Genomic DNA, 19,706 nt, shown 5'->3' with positions numbered 1-19,706 from the left:
CAAGGGGTTTCGTTGGCTTGCCAAGGACAAGGCTGAGGGACAAGGCTGAACAAGATTGGGATGGTTGCAACAAAGCTGCGTGTAGGAACCAACTATCATGAAAGAGTAATGACAGGGTCAGGTGAGGGAATCATTGCCAGACTCCAACGCATCTAGATTTGTCCAAGTGGTATATGGCTCAAAATCAGCCCAATTCCCAACATCACATTCCCGGACACGCTCTCGTTACTCCATTTCTCCAAATTGCAAAGAAGTCGCTATCTCAAAGTGCCATATCAACATAAGCACCGCTTTCATCCGCCATGCCGCGACTCAGAAAAGGATAGCCCAAGCAACTTCGTCAAAACCCCCTTCATGGGAGGGGTATTGGTTGTGGGGTCCAGAAACGACAGATGGGCAGTCATTTCTGTAAGTCGTCTCGAATGATAAAGTGAGTGACTGCATTGACCAGATACTCCAGTCGAACTGTATGCTCCTCTGAGCTTAGAAGTCTGAAAGTGAGAGACCAGTGTCTCGTATTAGATCATGAGTAGGTAGACACCATGCGGTGCCTATCTGTAGGTCTAGCGGAGTGGCTGCAGATAGCCCTGTCGACCCTCGGCCACGTAACTTGACAATCGCTCGCGCAACATGAGCAGGTGGTATCCCTCGTCGCTGCTCATGGCTCCTGGTCGATATCAAGTGATCAAGCTCCCCGAGGTCGTCTTCCGCCTGACTAGGCTCGTTGATCAAAACTCAGAACGCCTTCGATATACAGTTATCCAAAGATCGTCACAAAAGAAACTCGTCGATACACAAGGTCTCCGCTCATGACATCCGAGCATAGTCCTGAGGATTGTATCGGTACTGTTGTTGTGCCATTTGCTGTTGAGCTTGCGCTGACATAGCGTTTGGGTCTGGGCTCCGAGGCGATCTGTTGGGCGCATGTGCCATGCCTGCTGGTAATTCGGCCATGAATGCTCGTTTTTCCATGCCAGGCGAGACCATCCCGTTGTGGGCGACGGAGCTCGGCATCGAACTGACAGACTCGGCATAGCTTTGCCGGTCTGACTGGCTGCTAGTGTGTGGGAAGTCGCTTTGGTTTGGCGAGCTGGCAGACAGTTCAGAGACTGCCGACGAGAACCGGTTGGGATGCAGTTGTTGATGTTGCTGAGGCGGTGGCGGTTGGATGAAATGCGTACTTCCCTCCATTTCAATCGCCAGACCCTGGCTCTGCGGTGCTGGTGAGTATTGTGGGCCAGGAGCGCCGTACATGGATTGTCTTGCATATGCCGACTGTTGAAACGCCGGGACAGCCGGGGATTGAGGGAAAGCGGATTGCGGGAGGGGAGAGAGCATGGACGGGGAATAATGGCCTTGTTGTTGGAATGTCTGGGAGCGATCTGCAGGATTCAACGTCTTGAGTTTGCCGTCTTCCATCATGGCACTCAGCACGCCAGCGTCGATCAGTTCGGCCTTTTTCACCAAGCGGTCGACCATGGTCTTCGAGGCGGCCTTCATCTCCTTCTTTACAAATGACACCATGGCGGGGTTACATTTGATTTCAATGTCCTCACGTAGATAAAGACCCTCGGGAGGGGCATTGCTTCCCAGCTCTCTCGACTCGGGCGGCTCACCTGGTTGATTGCCCCGAATCTGCCACTTGTTGCGCAAGTCTACGCCCATGGGCGCGTAGACATGTGTCTGTAGACCCCACGGCATATCATGGAAGCAGCCCTTGAAGGATATCTTGCCTGATCCCGCTCTTCCTATCCCTGGCACATACTGGATCCTCTCATTGATTTCATACCACGTGGAGAAGAATTCATCGGCGGGCGCATTCTGAGGGGCTTTGATGGGTTTGTAGCCGGTGACGAGAGGGTTCAGCTCGATAATCTCGCCATGACTGTGCAGCATGTCAATGGCCAGTTGACGGGGGATGTGCGAGGGAATCGGGGTGATGTTGGTATAGACAGATTTCTTTTTCATCATGGCGACGGTTGGCGCACTCGAGGCACCGGTATGAGGCTAGAGGTGAGGTCAAGGTATTCGCGGAAGACGATGACGACGGCTGCGTTTGTTTGAGGACAAGTCTTGGATGCAGTTTCTGTCTGGGTTCAACAACAATCAAAGCTGCAAAGGAATCGCAGGCAGAAGGTTGTCAGATTGCGCAGGCCCAGCTGTGACGGGGGTTTATGCAGTAGTAGGGCCACGGCTTCCCCCAGGTTCCAATTTTCCAAAGCTGACAAGAAGCTGAACCGGGAAAAGGCCAGCGCACGCCCTCGCGAACCCAGGATATGCTGGAGGCGAATAATAACCCTGGCCTTGTAGCGGAGGGGAAATGGATGGAAGTCTATCCGGGAAACCAAATACGGGCTTGTGGCGGCCGGCGGACTTTTGGCTTCTCAGGCCCTTACAAGATGATTCATTCAGCAGGATTCTGCGGGAATTGTTTCGTGAAGCGACTATGCCTGCTTAAGGCCGGGTTTTTGATTAAATAATACATGTCTAAGGACCCGGTAGACGGCTCGACCGTTCACCAGCGGAGGTTCTGGAAGGGAGGCGTAGGAGGCTCCATTGCTATAATAATCTAGGGCTGCAGCGATCACTAGCATCAAGTCTAGAGACGCCCCTCCTACCTCCTCGTATACTCCTACATCTGTGACACAACACCGCTCAAGTTGAGCCAGAATGATGGTCGAGGCGGCTGGCAGCTGGCAGCGAACAGGCCCCCATGAGGAGGCCTGAAAACTCTGGGCGCTGATCAAGTCTGATTGCACCCATGGGCATCTTCGCCGTCCCTCCCAAGGCGTCCGTGGGCGTCACACGAACGTGGCGGAGTGGAACAGGGTCATCATCTAAATATCTCGGCTGCGGCATGATTGGCTACGCATCAGCCACAGCCCACGTCCGACACGCACTGAAGCCGCACGCGAGGGAAAAAGCGAAGGAGATTTCTGCTCAAAGGCTCGAACAGGAAGGTCCCTTTGTCCATTTTATTATTGCTTGGTGTTGAGATGTTGGATTGTCATCGTTGTTGCTGCGAAGAACCCCTTTTCGGTAATTTCTGAAAAGCCGCGCCACTTAAGCACCATGGCCCCAGGGTACGGGCATCACGGAAGTCTTCAGTAGCGAAGATTTATTTGTCATCCTAGGTGGCCCCCAACACCCCGGTCTTAGAAGTCGTCATTCATATACCGTTGAAGCCAGGCCGTCCGACCAATCCGAGATCGAATTCTCTTGCCATATATCCTGTGCAAGAGTCAGCCTTGTGAAGTTTCTATATTGCCAGGTCCGTTGTCAATGCGAAAACTCACCAGAGAGGGATTGTCAAGAGACAAACAAACAAGAAGAGAGCTCCTAGAATGCAAAACACCTCCAAGGGGCCATCTCGCGCTAGCCAGTTGTTGACAAAGTATGTCAGGCCAAAGGTCAAGAGATTCCGGGCGTTGATTGCAACAAATGCTTCCTCATTCAACTTGGGGTAGGAGTCGATCACGTAACCAAAGACGCAGGTCGATGCAAAGGCCAGGCTCATATTCGCAAACCCAAATGTCAAGACTGGTCCCAGCCAGTGCGTCTGGTAATGCACAGTCGCCCCGAAACCAAAGAATCCAACCGTGCCGAGGATGATGACAACGATGATGAGCACCAGTCGGAATTCAGGTTCGTAAATTCCTTTGTTCTTCTTCGTCAAGTAGAGACAAATTGCATCGTTAAGAGGACCAGAGATGACCTCTCCGATTAACGTCAAGATAAATGGCGACAAGCTGATCAACCCGACTTGCGACACCGAGAAGTTGTAAGGCGGAGCGACACTGCAAATCTCGGTCAGCCTTCGTCAGGGGTCGACTGAGTCCAGAAATACGAAAAGCTGCGGGGAACTCACAATATCACTCCATTGACCACAGCTGCAGATAACGAATTAGCCTTGATCGATTTGAGAAACGTCTGAACCAAGCCAAGCACTTACAGAATACCACAATCCAAGTCAAGGTGGTGCCATACATGAGGAAACCCCAAAATACCGCTGGATAAAAGAAGAGCAACACCGGCCGGGTAAAGATCTTGTAGATCGGGGCATAGCTATATCGGCCAGTGAAAACCCTCAGCGACCGCGAGAACGACATCTTGGGTTCGTTCGAACCACGTGTGACTGTGTAAGATAGATGTTTGTCCTTCTCTCCTCGAGCTTGAGAGATGTCATGTTCGTGCCCCAACTTCATGTGGACATGTTGAACACCCGGCTTCTCGGGGTCAGTGGCGACGGTATCTGCCACCGGCACCACCACGACAGCGTCTCGGCGATACGTGGTCTCGGGGACAAGAAAGAATACAGCGAACATGAGCACACCGAACATGATGGCGCATACTCCGAAGGTCCACTGGTACCCGTCATATTCGATTATGTATCCAGCAACTAAGGCGCCACCAGAGATTCCCTGATGTCGGGTCAGTCCACAACACCTTTGGGAAGACAGATATGTTGGTATTCATCGAGACATACTGTCAGGAGAAACAAATTCCACACTGCGATTCGAGTAGCCCTTTCATGAACAAAGTAAAGGTCACCAATTGTACATTGGACAAGGACCTATGTTTAACGCGATTAGCACAATTCGCATCCCAGTGTTGCGTCTCGAATACCTCATACGGCGCCATTCCCACGCCACTGATGACCCTGGAAGCCAAAAAGCTGCTATAATTGCCAGCCTTTGCACCCCAAACAGAACAAGCGAACATGATGCAGCTCGCAAGAATATAGATTGGCCTCTTCCCATATATCTTGGCCAGAGGATTGGTCAAGAACAGTCCGAGTCCGATGGTGAGGATCAACCACGCGGTAGCCTGGGACAGGATTTCGACGGTGATGTGAAGTTGAGCCGAGATCTCCACGAAACCAGGACTCAACATGGGGCCGAACGCGCCCACGACGGCAGCGGAGAGTGAAACGATGAGGAGAATCATTTCCTTCTTCCATTGTGGCCAATTCAGGGGATCGTTGGGAGAGTCCGACGGTTGAGGAATCAAGATGATGTTTGAAAACCTGCCCTTGCCATGCTTCAACAGCTCTCGCGGTACCTCTGCATACTCCGGTGGTAGGTCATCCTGATCGCTCATGAAAGACGTGCCAGGCACATTTTCCAGTTTTTTGCAGTCGAGGATTCCGAACGGCATGTTGAAAAATTATGACGCTATCGATATGAATGCCAGTGGCAAGGCTGGGAGGGAAAGACTTCTCTCTACCCTTGGGCGTGCTCAGCTTAAGTATTGGACGATGTCCGAAAACCCTCCGCACTTGTGGGCGCAAAGGTTGTTATGGTGGCGTCGGAACTCCTGCAACTTTCTGCACATATGAGAGAAACAGGCGAAGACTGACTGTCCCACGGTGTAACACACCAATAGACACGAGGCGAGGGGACTGAAAATGGTACATAGAAGGTTAGTGGCATCAAGCCTTTCTCATGCACCTAAATCGTCTCAGTTCAAGAGTGCACCACACCAATATCAAGAAAGGGAATAGCAGAGGATGCCGGAATACTCCCACTGACGAGCATTCAAGAAGGGTGCCAGGCATATGCCAGGTCAACATTGGGATCGGCGGTGCACTCTGGCGTACATTGATTGATCAAGACGCAATGGACGCATTAGGACTTGCATCTACCCCAGCTCGACCAACTAGGAGATGGTGGGGTTCATCATCGGATAGTGCACTGTCGTCCATCACTCTTGTAACACTTGGGTGGAATTCCATCTCTTTTTCACGACAGCGATACTTAGTTTTCCGAGGACGTCTTTGTTGCGACAATATTCCGGCAGTTGAGCTGCCTCTGGAAGTGTGGAGGCACATCTCAGCTTCGTGTCGGCCGCGCATCCCAGGCATTTGTACCTTTAGAACATCAGCGGGAATGTAGCTTAAGTTGTGTAGGTGCCTTTGCAGCGCTCCCTCCAGCACTGACCGCACATTGGCACGTGCTTTTGTTCGACAGCGATTCATTCTCCTTGCCTTGAGGATGTGCGTCAGGTAAGGGGTGGCATAGAGCTGAAGACCAATTTGGCAGCTAAAAAATATACGATCTGCGTCGACAGCAACATTTTCCTCTGTAGATGAGTCATTCAGAAGGTAGCTGTAGGGAGACGTGACAGATAGCAGAGAAGGCAATATGTGAGGCGCAGAGGGTTGCAATAGATGAAGAGTGACAGTCAAGAAGTCAGAATAAGACTTGAGTGGACAAAGTGAGAAGAGCCGCATCGAGCATCTGCCTGCGGGAATTGCCCGACTCAATCGTATTTACTCATACTTGTTCCTTTGCTCACAATACATGGTTAATACTACTGCTTGTACTACTGCCGCTGCTTCTTGCGTCACATCCTCTATGCCAGCTGGTCAATCTCTTGAGCAAGCATCGTCTGCACTCCATTCGAAGCCGATGCCTCTGACACGCTGTCACTCTTGACCGACACGCCTCGATCCAGCTTCTTCAGCACATCGTCAACAACCTCATACGCATGTTTCTCTGCGTCAAAATCCAAGAGCCACGCCTCGCGCTTCAAGTGCAGAGACTTGACATCCTTCCAGATTTTGTCCCAGTCAGCCTTGTGCCACTGCTCTCGCGTCGTAATACCAGTCTTCTGCGCCCGGTGGACACGCTCATATCGGATGGCTTCATAGGCACGAATGGCCCGAGGAACATTGTCCTTGCCGCTCTTCTCAAGTGTGATAGCCAGGGTCACTCCATCCTCCATTGATTGGCTTGCTCCTTGGATCGATGTTGGCAAAAAAGGGTGTGCAGCATCACCGATCAGTGCAATCCGAGCCTTGGGGGAGATGAAGGTCGGCAATGGATCTCGAAAGACCAGTTTATAATCGACGAGTCGATCTGGAGGGGTGGCGTCGACAATGTCGTGGACTATAGGGGCCCAGCCTTGCAAGTTCCGCTTGACTTCCTCCTTGTCACCAGGGAATTGCCAATCCTCATCAATGTCTGCATCATCTTTGTGTGTCAGAACCCAGCTGAACTCTGTGCCATTCTTTATTGATGCAGCGAGGAAATGCTTGTCCTCGCCAATCTGAAGTGAAAGTCAGAGACGAATCATCGAGTATAAGAGCAACCTGCTTACCCATCCAGAATGACTGTCGCCGTTCACCACCAAATGCTTCGTTCTCTCATTCTTGGCTAGATCGTCGGATGAAAACCAGGATCGATATACAGCATATCCTGAGGGTTTCGGTCGATCTTCGAACCCCAGCACAATCTTCCTTCCCGCCGACTTCACACCCTCGGCTGCAAACACACAATCTGCCACCAGCTTCTCGCCGTTCACGAGCACACCCGCTTCTGTGTCGGTCTCAAAATAATCGGTCACTTGTTGACCGAGTCGGATGTCAATCCCCCTTGCTTTGGCATGCTGGAAGACAACATGGTGGATCTCCCCCCGGTGGCCATTGATGCGTCTTCCCCATTGCTTCTCGACATCCCATATTTGCCTCGTAGCAAAGTTGCCTTTCCAATCGTAAAAATCGAGCCCTTCGCTATGGTGGCTGATTGGTTCAAGCTCGTCAACCACACCTTCCCATCGTTCAAAGATGTGACCGGAGTTTGATGAGAAGCTAATGATATCCCCCAAAGGCTTCAACTCGGGTACTCTCTCGAGTAATATCACAGAATGGCCTTTTCTATCACATTCTATGGCCGCACATAGTCCAGCAAATCCAGCTCCCACGATGATCACCTTGATCCCAGAGGGCGGCAGCCTTGCGAAGCTGGGCATCTTTCTAGGTTGTTTTTACCTCGATGCTTTGTTAACGAACGAAGATGACAAATCAGACCTAGGAGATCCTTCTATAGAGTCGGCACAAAAGGGCTCCTGATCAGCTGGATGCAGGCTGTTGTATGTCTGGTCCCCCATGCTCTTTCGGCCCTAGGCTTCATCGACTGCCCCCGTGGCTTTCCCACGAGCGAATTGCCACCAGTACCATCCACTGTCCAAATCGGGAATTGATGCACGGCATGTCGAGAATGGAAGTTTGAGATGGGGTTTTCCGGTGCCTTGTCAGCACTCATCAACTGCCGAAGATCTCGACCATAGCCGGACTCTGGCGAGCAATGGGCCTTCTCCGCACAAGCATTGCCGCCCCACGAAGGCCGAATCTTCTCTCCACGAAAGACGGCGCCGTCGATGTGGCACGTCTCTTTCCCGCCAATGACGAGCGTGCCATTGACCTAAAAGAAGTGTGTTAGGCGCAGCCTGGTATCCCGAAGCGGTGGAGGGGGATACAACGGTTGGTGACGGCGATGCTCCCGGTGCCTCCCCAATTTTCTGCATTCTCTCTTTCTGTGCTCCCTCCACGGAATATTCGTGAAGAAACTATTTTACCGCTGTGAGTCTTGGTTCTTGTTGTTTGTTACTGCTTCACTGAAACCAATAGGCGGTCACGCTGGCCCAGGATCGAGTGAGTATATCTGACAGGGATTGAAGTGAGATACATACCACCACTGGTGCTGCCAGACTTCCAGTAACGATGAGCTGGTCTACCGTCTTCTACATCTGGTCGGGCGTGACGGGTCTATTGTTCCTGGGCGTGCTTGGTGTTGTGATCCACGATGTCATACTCTGGAAGCGAATGCCTCCGGGCCCTCAGCCTCTACCGTTCATTGGCAACAAATTCGACATTCCAGCCAAGTACCCGTGGATTCAGTTCCAGGAATGGTCGAGGAAGTACGGACCAATCTACACCCTGTGGTTCGGCCGACGTCCGACTGTGATCATTTCCGATCCCAATGTGGCTGTCGACTTGCTCGAGAAGCGCTCCCACAAGTACAGCTCACGCCCCCGTTTCGTCACCATGGGCGAGATCTTCTGGGACATGAGCAGCATCCTCGTGCAGCCGTACGGCAAGGACTGGTCCGTGCGTCGGAAAGCCCTGCACAGCGTGCTCACTCAGAAAGCGCTGCAACACTATAAACCTGTCCAGGAGGCCGAAGCCGCACGCCTCTGTCACCATCTCCTCGAGCAGCCGGATGACCTGGACAATCTTCTGAACCGCTTCACGGCTTCGATCGTCTTCACCATTGCCTACGGACACCGCATCGACAGTATGCAATCACCTATCATACGCCAACGGATGAAGATCATGCATTGGAGTGCTTCCCTCAATGTCCCCGGTCGGTACCTCGTCGAGTCATTGCCCTTCCTCAAACATGTCCCTGATGCTTTGGCACCGTGGAAGCGCGAGATCAAATCCTGGGGCAGGGAGGAACAGGAGGCAAACGCCCAATTACTCAACTACGTCCGCGAGGATATCGAAAACGCAAAGATGCCCGGTGCTCCACCGCTCCCCAACAGTCTGGCGAAGCAGCTCCTGGAAAACCGCGCCGCAGACCCTTCGGCGTTCGCCCTGCTGCGTGAGAGGGACTTTGCCAGTTTGCCTGCCTCGGTGTTTGGGGCTGGCGCAGACACCACCTCGTCTACTCTTTCCTCCGCCATCCTGGGCATCATAACCCACCAAGAAGTCCTCGCGGCCGCGCACGCCGAGCTCGATGCGGTGATCGGTCAAGACCGCCTGCCAGGCTACACGGACGAAGCCTCCCTGCCGTACATCAGAGCCATTGCCAAGGAGGCCCTTCGCTGGCGTCCAGTCGCCGTCCTCGGCGGGACACCGCACGCGAGCACCGAACCGGACAACTACAACGGGTATTACATCCCCAAAGGCACCAACATCCTCGGGAACAGCTGGGCCATCAACCGCAACGAACAATACTACCCGAACGCCGACCACTTCAACCCGCTGCGCTTCCTCGACGCCGAGGACCCAGCATCGCTGGGCTACCTGCCCAAGGAGTACCTCGCGTCCACGCCACTGGAACGCGGCGCTCCCCACCCCTCAAAATCCGGCCACTCGACGTTCGGCTGGGGTCGTCGCATCTGCCCCGGCGCCGACCTGGCCTCGAACAACCTGTACATCGCCCTGGCATGTCTGCTGTGGTGCTTCGACATCCGCCCGACCAAGGGCTACGTGTACGACACGTACGACTACACCGACGGTTTCAACATCCGGCCCAACCCCTACAAGTGCGACATCACCATCCGGAGCGACCGCCACAGGGAAGTCCTGGAGCGACACTACCAAGAGGCCAAGGAATATCTTGTGACGCACTTCCCCTTGTTCAAGGAGCACGAGATTGTGGTCTAGACGTGTTGGGTGAACGGGTGGTGTCGTAGACGGCAGGAGGAGGGACGGAGGGTAGTTGCGTGGGAAGAGGCCGAGTGGGAGGGCGCGGCGTGGTGAGTTTGGGAACCGTAGATACTTGATGCGCCGCGGTGAGATAGAGAAGATAACCCAAGCAAGTAAATGAGATTGGTCCTTTGGCCATGGGAGGAGGTCGCCCGCAAGGGGATCGATGAAGAATTGAATGACCTTTGCTTCAAACTTTTCAGCCCCAATAAATTCTATTGCAGGGGAAACAAAGTCTGTCTGTCATCTGAGAAATATTCCCGTGTTTGAAGCACCGCCGATAGTTTTCAATCATCTCTTGGCCCACGCACCGTTCAGCCTGCTCCCTGCATGCGCCTGATCCGCTCTTCGGCCGCCCTTGCCCTTCGTTCCCTCTCCAGCCTCATGCGCATCTCGGGTGTCAGTCCACGCACCTCTTCCTCTCTCTTATCCGCCCCGGTCTTCTCCACTGCGGCTGCGAGCGTCTTGCCTGCTCCGGCTTTCTTCTCGATCATTTTCGCGTTACGCTTCTCCTCTTCCAGTCGGAGATGTTCGAGGCCGGCTTTTCTGCGCTGCGCCTCTGCCGCGTCAGAGGCTGCCTTCTCCTGTGCCGCCTTTGTATCGGATTCTTCTTGCGAAAGAGGTGAGGCGACATGCGCCGCGGACCAGTCAAAGGCCTTTTCTCCAAGCTGGTGTCGAGCGATGCGGAAGGCGTCTCTAGTTTTGGTGTCGCCTGCGATTTCATATGCTGTCTTGCCGTCGCCGTTCTTTATAGTAGGATCGGCTTGAGCCTTGGTCAGGAGGGCTAGAACCAATGCCGGTGAATTTGTTGATGCGGAGAGGTGGAGTGGAGTAGGCGCGTGATGGTGGTCGGCAGGAGGGTAAAAGGTGAAATCGGGGGATAGTTCGTTCTTGGTCAGATAGAGTAGGACTCCAGGTGCCTTTGAACGCCGTATAAGGGCTTGCAGCTGAGAAGTATGAAACTGAGCGGTTTCCTCTTCCTTGCTAAGCTTCAGTGCTTGGGTTTTCGGTTTCGACTCTTTCGCTGCAGCTTTCTCGGATATATTCTTCTCAGCGATCGGCTCAACAAGTTTCCCCACCTTCAGTCTAGTGAGCTCTTGAAACGAACGCAAAAGCTCGCCTTGAGTGGCCCGACGTGTGCTGAATGGGAACCCGCGTATCCTCTTGTCGTTGCTTCTCAAGACTTGACCGTCGTAGGGGCCGAACAAAGTCCTTCTATTGGTACTTCCGGTAGCTCGGATGAAGAGCAACTCGGCGGAGTCGATCATGCCTTTCCATTCTGACAACACTGCTCTGACGTCTGCCTCCAAGGCCATCTCATTGTATCTGCGGATGGACGAACCCGCTGAGTGGGCGTTTCCTTTCGCGTTGTCGTTTGAGGATTGAGAGCCACCTTGTTTCCGCCTCGTGGTATATCGGTGAAAGGTCTTGTGGGCCTTAACGACTGGGTGACGCTCCTCGATGCCACCAGGGCCTTTTCTCAGTTCTGGCACCAATGAGATGACCATAGCAGCGAAGTGACCACCCCCGATCATGCAAAGGAAAAAATGGGGATCGGTTCCCGTCGCTTGTGATGAGTCTCCCTGCGACTTCCCACTGTGTTTGGCAACTATCGGTTTGAGCTGCTTCTTTTTGAGAATGTCCACAAGAGAGGTGGATGCCTGGTCTTGCTCCTCGGTTGATAGGATGGCTCGATAGACTCCTAACCCGATATCGTTTCCAAGTTTTGGAGTTGTTAACCATAACAGCGGTGCACTACCAAATGAACGCTTTTTGGAGTCTTCAGTGGCGTCGGTGAGCTGCTGATGAGATATCCTAGCCTGGCGTCTGAGCAGAGCAGTTAGTGTGCTGTCTCCGCCTTTGGCCTCGTCCTCATCTTCCTCGTCAGAGCCCTCCGAGTCTGATCCCGAGAGTGACTCGTCCAGGTCACCGATCAGTTTAATGAAAGTGGCCTCATCCACCGGAGGGAGTTGTTTTATGGTGAGTTTGAGGTTGTATCTGTGGAAATCCGACTTGACATGCAGTCGCTGGTCTTGGACATTGTCGAAGGAAACTCTACAGAGTGCACATGATGTTGGGGCCGCTATGCCATCTTCGGTAGGACTGCTCTCTCGACCCGTAGGTATTGACTCTGGGAGTGAATTTTGTGGCTGTGTCTGTGGCTGCGACTGATCCTGTACCTGTCCCACTTGAGTCAAGGTGAGTAGCAGTTCTGGCGGAAGGTCGTAGATGTACAAAGGACGGCGCAAGAGAGGGTTTGTATCGGAATGGGCCTTGTCAGCCATTCTGCACTCCAACCAATGGTCCCAGCGCTGAGGCTGTTCTTTTGGTGCTACGTATCTGCACTGATCCTTCCTCTACATGAGAATCTCTGCCTGTAACTTTTGCGCAGTCCCCAAAGACGTCATAGGTGATTGCATCACGTGGTCTCGCGTCAATCCGCCACGTGCAACTTTGAGTTTTGGCCCCCGACGCGGCGAGTGAAATTGAAGCCTGAAGCTTTGCCCGTTTCTCACCTGCACATCCACACCAAACATCCACTCACCCACGGACCCAAGCAACTGCCTGTGAAAGGCCAAGCTGCTGCCTTTCCCTTGTTACGCTTCTTGCTCTGAACCGGAGCTGCCCTGTCTCCTTCTTAAAATGTCATAAATCAGAAAGGTCTGTCACTCTCACCTCGTAAACTCTCGCAACCTCTCTGAATCCTACTCCTCAAGCAAGGATGGTTCGAATCAAGCCTCCTCAACCTGCTGTGCCCTCTTTAGATGGTGTCATCGTCAGCTTCGCCTCTTACACCCCCAGCGCACACCCTGAACTCTCGAACAAGAGTGTTGCGCAACTGAAGACTGACATCTCCAACTGCGGCGGTTTCTACACACCCAGGCCGGGAGAGTGTACACACCTCATCACCACTCACGTTCAATTTGGCAAGAAGCTTGATCGTATCACCCAGGCTCAAAAGAATCCTGACACTCTCATCGTCTCTTACGAGTGGCTCGCAGCGTCTCTAGCTTCGAGTGCTCCGGTAGACGTCAAACAATATCTTCTGGAGAGCTCGCCTGCAGATGATGACGGTACAGTGAATGGTAACGGCGCGCAAGCCTCTCAGAAGACAGCTGCCAGGTCGTCAAAACGCTCACGGAAAGATGACGACGACGAGGATAACCCGGTACCGACAAAGAAATCCAAGCCTGCCAAAGCAGCTCAATCACCGATCCCCACAGCACCCAAGGCGATTAAAGTTCCAGTGGATCAGTTCGTCTCCTCCGCTCACAACTATGCTGTGCATGTGGACGACAGCGGCGTGATATACGATGCTACTCTGAACAAGTCTGACGCAAAAGTGAACAACAACAAGTTCTATAGAGTTCAGCTCTTGAGACAATCCACTCGTTTCTACACCTGTAAGTTTTCTCGGCTAGTTTACATGAGTATTTCGAGCCTCCCTCGAACGCCTCAAAGGTTTGTATGGATGATACAGTCCCTGAACTCTGACAAAATGTAGGGACACGCTGGGGTCGTGTGGGTGAGGGCGGCCAGAGCAAGATGCTAGGTGACGGCACCCTTGACGACGCTCTTTCGTATTTTCGGATCAAATTCAAAGAGAAGGCCGGTCTCACATGGGAAAATAGGGATGCGCCGTCTCGGAAGGGCAAGTATGCATATCTTGAAATCAACTACGCAGAGTCGGAGGACGAAGTTGAGAAACAACCCGTAGAAGCGAGCCGGAAAGGTGAAGTTGCTGTGAGAGAAAAGGTCTTTGCTGCGAGCAAACTCATGCCGCCGGTCCAACGCCTGATGGAGCTCATCTTCAACATGCAGTATTTCAAAAATACCATGGCCGACTTTGACTACGATGCCAACAAGATGCCTCTTGGGAAGTTGAGCAAGAAGACTCTTCTTAAGGGGTATGAAGTTCTGAAAGAGCTGGCATTGCTTGTTGCGGACCCATCTGTCGCCACCGGTATGGGAGAAGAAGCGTTTCAAGCTGTCCTGGACAGAAGCAATCGGTACTTCTCACTTGTTCCGCATGTCGTTGGCCGCCGTCAGTTACCCGTTCTCAAGAATATGGATTCCATTAAGGTACTTGGGCGTGACCGTCATCACTGCCATACTCGTCCTCGAGCTAACCGTGATACAGAGAGAAATTCAACTCCTCGAGACATTGACAGACATGCAACTGGCCAACGAGATTATGCAATCCGCTGCAATCGAAGAACATAGGACTCTACATATGCTGGATCGACAATACCAGGGACTGGGCATGAAAGAAATGATTCCTTTGGATCAGGACAGTCAAGAATTCACCGAGATCTTCAACTACCTGAACCTGTCGACTGGCAGCACCCATGCTGTTAGATACGGGGTGCAGGATATCTTCCGCATCGAGCGCGACGGCGAAAGTGACCGACTCGACAACTCTCAATACGCGTATCTCGGGTCAAGGAGTGACCGCCGCTTGCTCTGGCATGGATCCCGTGTCACCAACTTTGGTGGCATCCTCAGTCAAGGCCTGCGGATTGCACCACCAGAAGCCCCTGTATCAGGGTACATGTTTGGCAAAGGAGTGTATCTTGCAGATATGAGCTCAAAGAGCGCTGGCTATTGTGCAACATACAACAGTGCGGGAACTGGGTTACTCCTGCTTTGCGAGGCTGAACTGGGAAATCCCTCTCTCAAACTCACGCAGGCCGATTACAATGCCGAGGATCGTGTCAAGTTGTATGGCCACCTTTCCACCTGGGGTGTTGGTCGAACCAGCCCTCGTGTGTGGAAGGATGCTAGCTGCGTGCATCCGAGCCTGAAAGGAGTGAAGATGCCGGATGTTGTCAATTATCCGCCCAGTCCAACTAACGAGCCTTGTGCACAACTTTTGTACAACGAATACATCGTCTACGACGTGGCTCAGATCCGGCTACGATACCTTTTGCGAGTCACCATTAATTGAGGATTCGGTTCGATGATACCGGTATGGGACAAACCAAGACCGAGATTGGCAACTTGGGACCGGAAGTCGCTACCACACTCGTCCTGTTTCACCAGCTGCGCGACAAGCGAATAATCATGGTTTGCATAGCGAAGGGGTCGTTCATGTTTTTTCAGTCACTGCTTCAACAGTTTTCAACATTCGCAGGGATGCATTCATGGATACAGACATACCCCGATGCATGGATACAGACAAAAGGAAAGGATACGAAGAGCAATTCGGTGAGATTCTCTACAATGATATTCCCATCAGGGCAGAGCCCAACATTCATGGAGATTCCACATGGCACACCCAATTGTACTAGGCAAGCTGGTGACAAGGAGTAAGACGAGCTTCCTCTGGACCTCGCCAAACAAGAAATGATTCACTTGATTATCTGGTCCCTGTTCGTACAAACTTTCTTTTCCGTTGGGTCTATGGATTTGTCGTTCCCTCCCTGCCTTTCCTACCTCTCTGGAGTCTATCTTGATTTTTGGGTTTTTGGTTCTGGGTACATTTCTCCCATTCCTATGTCATTGCATGTTATTTCATTTCCTTTCATTTCAGTTTGGCAAGACCTTTTTCCCGCCAATTTCGTTTTTTGTCAATCCAATCCAATCCCTTTCCCTCTGTTCGATACTGATACATTGATGCCATTCTTTTTTCGCTCGACTGAATGAGTGTGTAGCACCACCTTGTGATGATGATTTCACAAAATGATTTGTCGTCTTCTCTTTTTCTCCCCAGGTCTCAGGATTCAAATACCCCGATCTCTTCCTTGATACCCAGTCTCCCACCTATCTGTGGAGATTCGTTACGACACGCTGCACCCACCCTACAAAGGTATGTACGTATGTATGTATACCTGGATGGCAGGGCAGGGACATGCATGGAAAATTGCCCACTCAAAACGCCCTCTCGTCGAGGCCGGCGGCCCATTTCTTGCGCACCACGCTCTCACGGTATTTGGTGTCGCGCTTGGTTTTCTCGCTGGAGGCGATGGCGGCGGCGCTGCGCTTGTTGACGATGGAGTCGATGAGTTGCAGTGCGTCGTCGATGGCTTCGGTGATGGGGTTATTGTTGTTGTTATTGTTGCTATTGCTGTTGCCGTTCCCGTTGTCGCTATTGCTGGTTCTGCCTTGACCTCTGCCGCTACCGTTACCGTTACCGTTGCCATTGCCATTGTTGTTGCCGGTCCCGGTATCAGTCGACGAGGAGTTGCTTGCCGAGTCCGTAGCATCGACTGTGGCGTTGCTTGCGGCTGCGTCGCTCGTGACGTTGGCTGTCGCCGCCGTCACGTTGGTCGCCGCAGACACGGCCTGGACTAGGTCCGTCGAGTTGCCGGCACAGGCGCTCGCGATCGCGGACATGGTGGTGTTGCTCGCAGCCACGGCCTCGGTGACGTTGGCCACACCGGTCTGATTGACTGCAGCTTCCATGGCCGCAGCCATGCAGGCAGCAGCGGCATCAACGGTAACTTGACTATCTGTCCCGTTGGCAGCAACAGCATCAGCGGTAGCTTGAGTATCTGTCCCATTGGCACCGGCAGCAGCAGCAGCGGCACCGTCGCCACCGCCGTTACCATTGCGGCCGTTGCCTCTGTGCTTCCGCGGGACAAGGGAGTCACGTCTCCATGCCAACTCCTGTCTCGACGGAGTCACTGGCAAGACATAGCCAGAGACGCCTCGGGCAAAGAAACTCGGGACTAAAAGACCCGCTGCGAGTGCCAACGATGGGAGGTTGTGCCGTGGTTCCAGGCCAGCAAGGACACCAGGCAAGAGCAACAAGCAGACGCTGAGAGAAGAAAAGATGAGGAACCGGCCCATTGTCGTGTTAAATTCGAAAAGAAAGGACAACCTGTTGTCTCTTAAGTGCGTAAGAGCGTGAGAGTCTCGGGCCAGATGGGGGACCAAAGGAATGCAAAAAGCTCTTGTGAGCGAAATGAAAGCGAAGTGGCAGCAGGACCTGCCTGCTATACTGTGAAAATGCGAAAAGAGGGGAAAGGGCACGGGTAATGTTGAGATAGTAAGGGAGAAAAGGCGAGGGAGAGGGAGAGAGAAGGCTTTCATATATATCGAGAAGTCAAAAAAATCAGACTTTTCCTCCTCTTCCTTTTGCCATTGCCACGACCCAGTCTTTGGGATGCATATCCACAGCTTGATACTCGAGAACCACAATTCTCTTGCATTCGCAGCACCGAGACTGTGGGTTGGTGACAGGGAATAACGGTCACCATGGCGGGCGTAACTGAGCATCACTGAACGCACGGCCTCGAAATACATGGCTTTTGTTGATTCGGAAGCTCCCTCCGATAGACATGCTTGCGCGTTCAAGCCAGAGTCAGCACAAGCGAGAGGTCTGGCTCAAGCATTGTCTGGACAGTGTTTCCCAATATGCTTCGAGACGCAGCTCGTCCTCGGCAAACGAACTTTGGAGCATGTGATGTGGCAGATCCTTCTTGGTTGGAGCGAGTCACAATGGACGCATCGAGAATATGGGAAAAGGTTGACCAGAAACACTGGAGCCATGAGACAGAAAGCGTATGAAACCCGTGCAAAAGACAAGGCTGTGGATTCCATGTGGAGAGACCCCTGAAGTCGGACATGTTTCAGCTGCAGGTTAGTCTTGGCAAAGGGATCCCTTTGTGAAGGGCGACAGTAGGATGGCAGGATGGTTCTGATGATGGGGAATGTCTGGTTGGTTGGGTATCTCATGTCTCATCAAGTGCTGTTATACAGGTTGTGCACAATATATCGCCGGGCAAAGGTCCTTCAGTCGCCACCCAGTCGCCGGCCGGCGCCCCTACCACTCCAAGAGTTTGAGAAGCCACTAGTCCAACCGCGACTCTGCTGCTGGGGAACGGGTTGCCCAGGTCTGAAGCTCGTCCCATAAGCTTTGTGAGTGAATGAGCTTCTATCTGCGCCAAAATACCTCCTGACTGCAGCTGGAGTCTGTATGTAATTTCTGCCACCCTGGAAAGTCGGATACAGCCTCGTCAGAAAGTCGTAAAGATGGGCGGCAAAGACGCCTGTGGCTTGTTGCAGGGCAGCTTGAGGCCCGCCCATGATCAGGGTCAGCGTGAGCATAGCCCATGGGAGCAGCTCGACGGGTATTTGAAGTATGATGAAATGTGCCTTCTTGCCCCTGTTATCTTGCGCGAAGGTATAGATGAGCGCGAGAAGGAGGGCTTGAGTAAAGACGTGGCCACCGAGGATAAGCCCTCCAGATGCCTGATCCCAAGTCAGCAGACCAATATTGTACACTGCTTTGGGGGCAGAATAAAAATTCAGGGATAGTTTGTTGGGTTGTAGGAAGCCTAAACCGCCACACGCAAATTGATTTTTCACGAACAGCTTTCTCAATGGAGCCACCACCATGCCTGTGCCGCATAAAGTCCTATTGACAGATTTGCGAATGACGGGAGCTTTATGTGCCACAGGGGTAATCTCCCTCGTTTCCAGGAACCGCTTCAGCTAGGAAAATGACTGGGCGGGCAGATATGCGAGGTGTCGAATTCGTGGGGAACGGGAAGATGAGGGAGGAAAGACTAGATGACTGACCAGTATGGCAGTTGCCACGAAAAAGATATAGGTGAAAAAGTCGCCCGGTTGGGTGAATCGAGGAGAGTTCAATTCTAGGCCCGAAGCGTATGTGTACACTGGTGGAGTCAGAGACGGTTCAACGATAGGAAAAATGCAACTCACTGAAATAGAGGTCGAACACAAAGGAAAAGCCACCACCTGTCAAGAGGAAGGAGGAAAGTAGCCGCCAAAGCTCAGGAGGAAACTTGAATAACCATGGCGTATGATAGACGATCCGCATGCCCGAGACCAGACCTGAGTGGACCAGTGCAGATTCGACAAACATTGCTGCCACAATGGTCCTTTGAGATTGTTAGATGTACTGAAGCTATAAAGCAGAAGATGGAGGGGGTTCGCCGACCGAGTGACTGGAGGGGTACTCCAGAATCTGTCCATGATGTCGACGCCGCCGCCGCTCATTTTAGATGCGAGGTGAGAAGAAACAACGACAGCCCAGAGAGTCTCTCAAGACATGAGCAGAATGGGGTTGTTTATATATGATGGGAATTGGACAGAGTGTCGTACTAGGAATGTTGCCTGAAAATATTTCGAGGCTTTGATAGCGCCAAGCCTTTGTCCATCACTAGTCCGTATCATGACTAGTTTTCTCTCCGCACCGACACGCCGTTCAAGATTTTGCTCGACTCCATTTCTTTCGTCCTGTGGTCGCAAAGAATAAAGATATTTTTTTAGTATTGCGTAACATACTCCCACACCACTATCTGCAGCAATACAAAGCATTTCTAATTGGGAGTTGCTCCCGCTGTATCTCATTGAGCCATCTCTTAGCTCCCCGAGAGCTCTACAAAGATAACTGCGCACGGCAAATCTCAATCTGGGCGAACGCAGGACCTCCAACATGGCAAAGGTCGCGGAGGCTGATTTCAGCATCAAACCAGAGAACATCACGCCTCAGATCCCTACTTCTGAGTGGCCGCTGCTG

General features: G+C 52.4%; 8 protein-coding genes across 8 annotated transcripts; 2 read left to right on the top strand and 6 right to left on the bottom strand.

Moving 5' to 3' along the window:
• Positions 1–807: 807 nt before the first annotated feature.
• Positions 808–1,971, bottom strand: Z517_10869 (uncharacterized protein; the record flags this gene model as incomplete). The annotated part of the gene is made up of 1 exon (XM_013424478.1): positions 808–1,971. The coding sequence occupies one exon, from the start codon at positions 1,969–1,971 to the stop codon at positions 808–810; it is 1,164 nt and encodes a 387-aa protein (XP_013279932.1).
• A 1,184-nt stretch (positions 1,972–3,155) lies between these two features.
• On the bottom strand, positions 3,156–5,157 carry Z517_10868 (uncharacterized protein; the record flags this gene model as incomplete). Its single annotated transcript, XM_013424477.1, has 6 exons — positions 3,156–3,231; positions 3,297–3,797; positions 3,869–3,890; positions 3,953–4,421; positions 4,487–4,573; positions 4,627–5,157. 6 exons carry the CDS (start codon positions 5,155–5,157, stop codon positions 3,156–3,158), a joined length of 1,686 nt encoding a protein of 561 aa, XP_013279931.1.
• Positions 5,158–6,354: 1,197 nt separating this feature from the next.
• On the bottom strand, positions 6,355–7,752 carry Z517_10867 (uncharacterized protein; the record flags this gene model as incomplete). Its single annotated transcript, XM_013424476.1, has 2 exons — positions 6,355–7,050; positions 7,102–7,752. 2 exons carry the CDS (start codon positions 7,750–7,752, stop codon positions 6,355–6,357), a joined length of 1,347 nt encoding a protein of 448 aa, XP_013279930.1.
• A 751-nt stretch (positions 7,753–8,503) lies between these two features.
• Positions 8,504–10,174, top strand: Z517_10866 (uncharacterized protein; the record flags this gene model as incomplete). The annotated part of the gene is made up of 1 exon (XM_013424475.1): positions 8,504–10,174. The coding sequence occupies one exon, from the start codon at positions 8,504–8,506 to the stop codon at positions 10,172–10,174; it is 1,671 nt and encodes a 556-aa protein (XP_013279929.1).
• Positions 10,175–10,530: 356 nt separating this feature from the next.
• Z517_10865 (uncharacterized protein) lies at positions 10,531–12,501 on the bottom strand (the record flags this gene model as incomplete). The annotated part of the gene is made up of 1 exon (XM_013424474.1): positions 10,531–12,501. The coding sequence occupies one exon, from the start codon at positions 12,499–12,501 to the stop codon at positions 10,531–10,533; it is 1,971 nt and encodes a 656-aa protein (XP_013279928.1).
• Positions 12,502–12,938: 437 nt separating this feature from the next.
• On the top strand, positions 12,939–15,164 carry Z517_10864 (uncharacterized protein; the record flags this gene model as incomplete). The annotated part of the gene is made up of 3 exons (XM_013424473.1): positions 12,939–13,620; positions 13,722–14,299; positions 14,358–15,164. 3 exons carry the CDS (start codon positions 12,939–12,941, stop codon positions 15,162–15,164), a joined length of 2,067 nt encoding a protein of 688 aa, XP_013279927.1.
• Positions 15,165–16,087: 923 nt separating this feature from the next.
• Positions 16,088–17,008, bottom strand: Z517_10863 (uncharacterized protein; the record flags this gene model as incomplete). The annotated part of the gene is made up of 1 exon (XM_013424472.1): positions 16,088–17,008. The coding sequence occupies one exon, from the start codon at positions 17,006–17,008 to the stop codon at positions 16,088–16,090; it is 921 nt and encodes a 306-aa protein (XP_013279926.1).
• Positions 17,009–17,953: 945 nt separating this feature from the next.
• On the bottom strand, positions 17,954–19,183 carry Z517_10862 (uncharacterized protein; the record flags this gene model as incomplete). The annotated part of the gene is made up of 4 exons (XM_013424471.1): positions 17,954–18,412; positions 18,743–18,840; positions 18,887–19,065; positions 19,125–19,183. The coding sequence occupies 4 exons, from the start codon at positions 19,181–19,183 to the stop codon at positions 17,954–17,956; spliced, it is 795 nt and encodes a 264-aa protein (XP_013279925.1).
• Positions 19,184–19,706: the final 523 nt, after the last annotated feature.

The sequence above is a fragment of the Fonsecaea pedrosoi genome, assembly GCF_000835455.1.
Source record: "Fonsecaea pedrosoi CBS 271.37 unplaced genomic scaffold supercont1.7, whole genome shotgun sequence".
In the NCBI taxonomy this organism is placed as follows: Eukaryota; Fungi; Ascomycota; class Eurotiomycetes; order Chaetothyriales; family Herpotrichiellaceae; genus Fonsecaea; species Fonsecaea pedrosoi.
The sequence above is the reverse complement of the archived record's forward strand: the minus strand, read 5'-3'. Positions and strand labels throughout refer to the sequence as shown.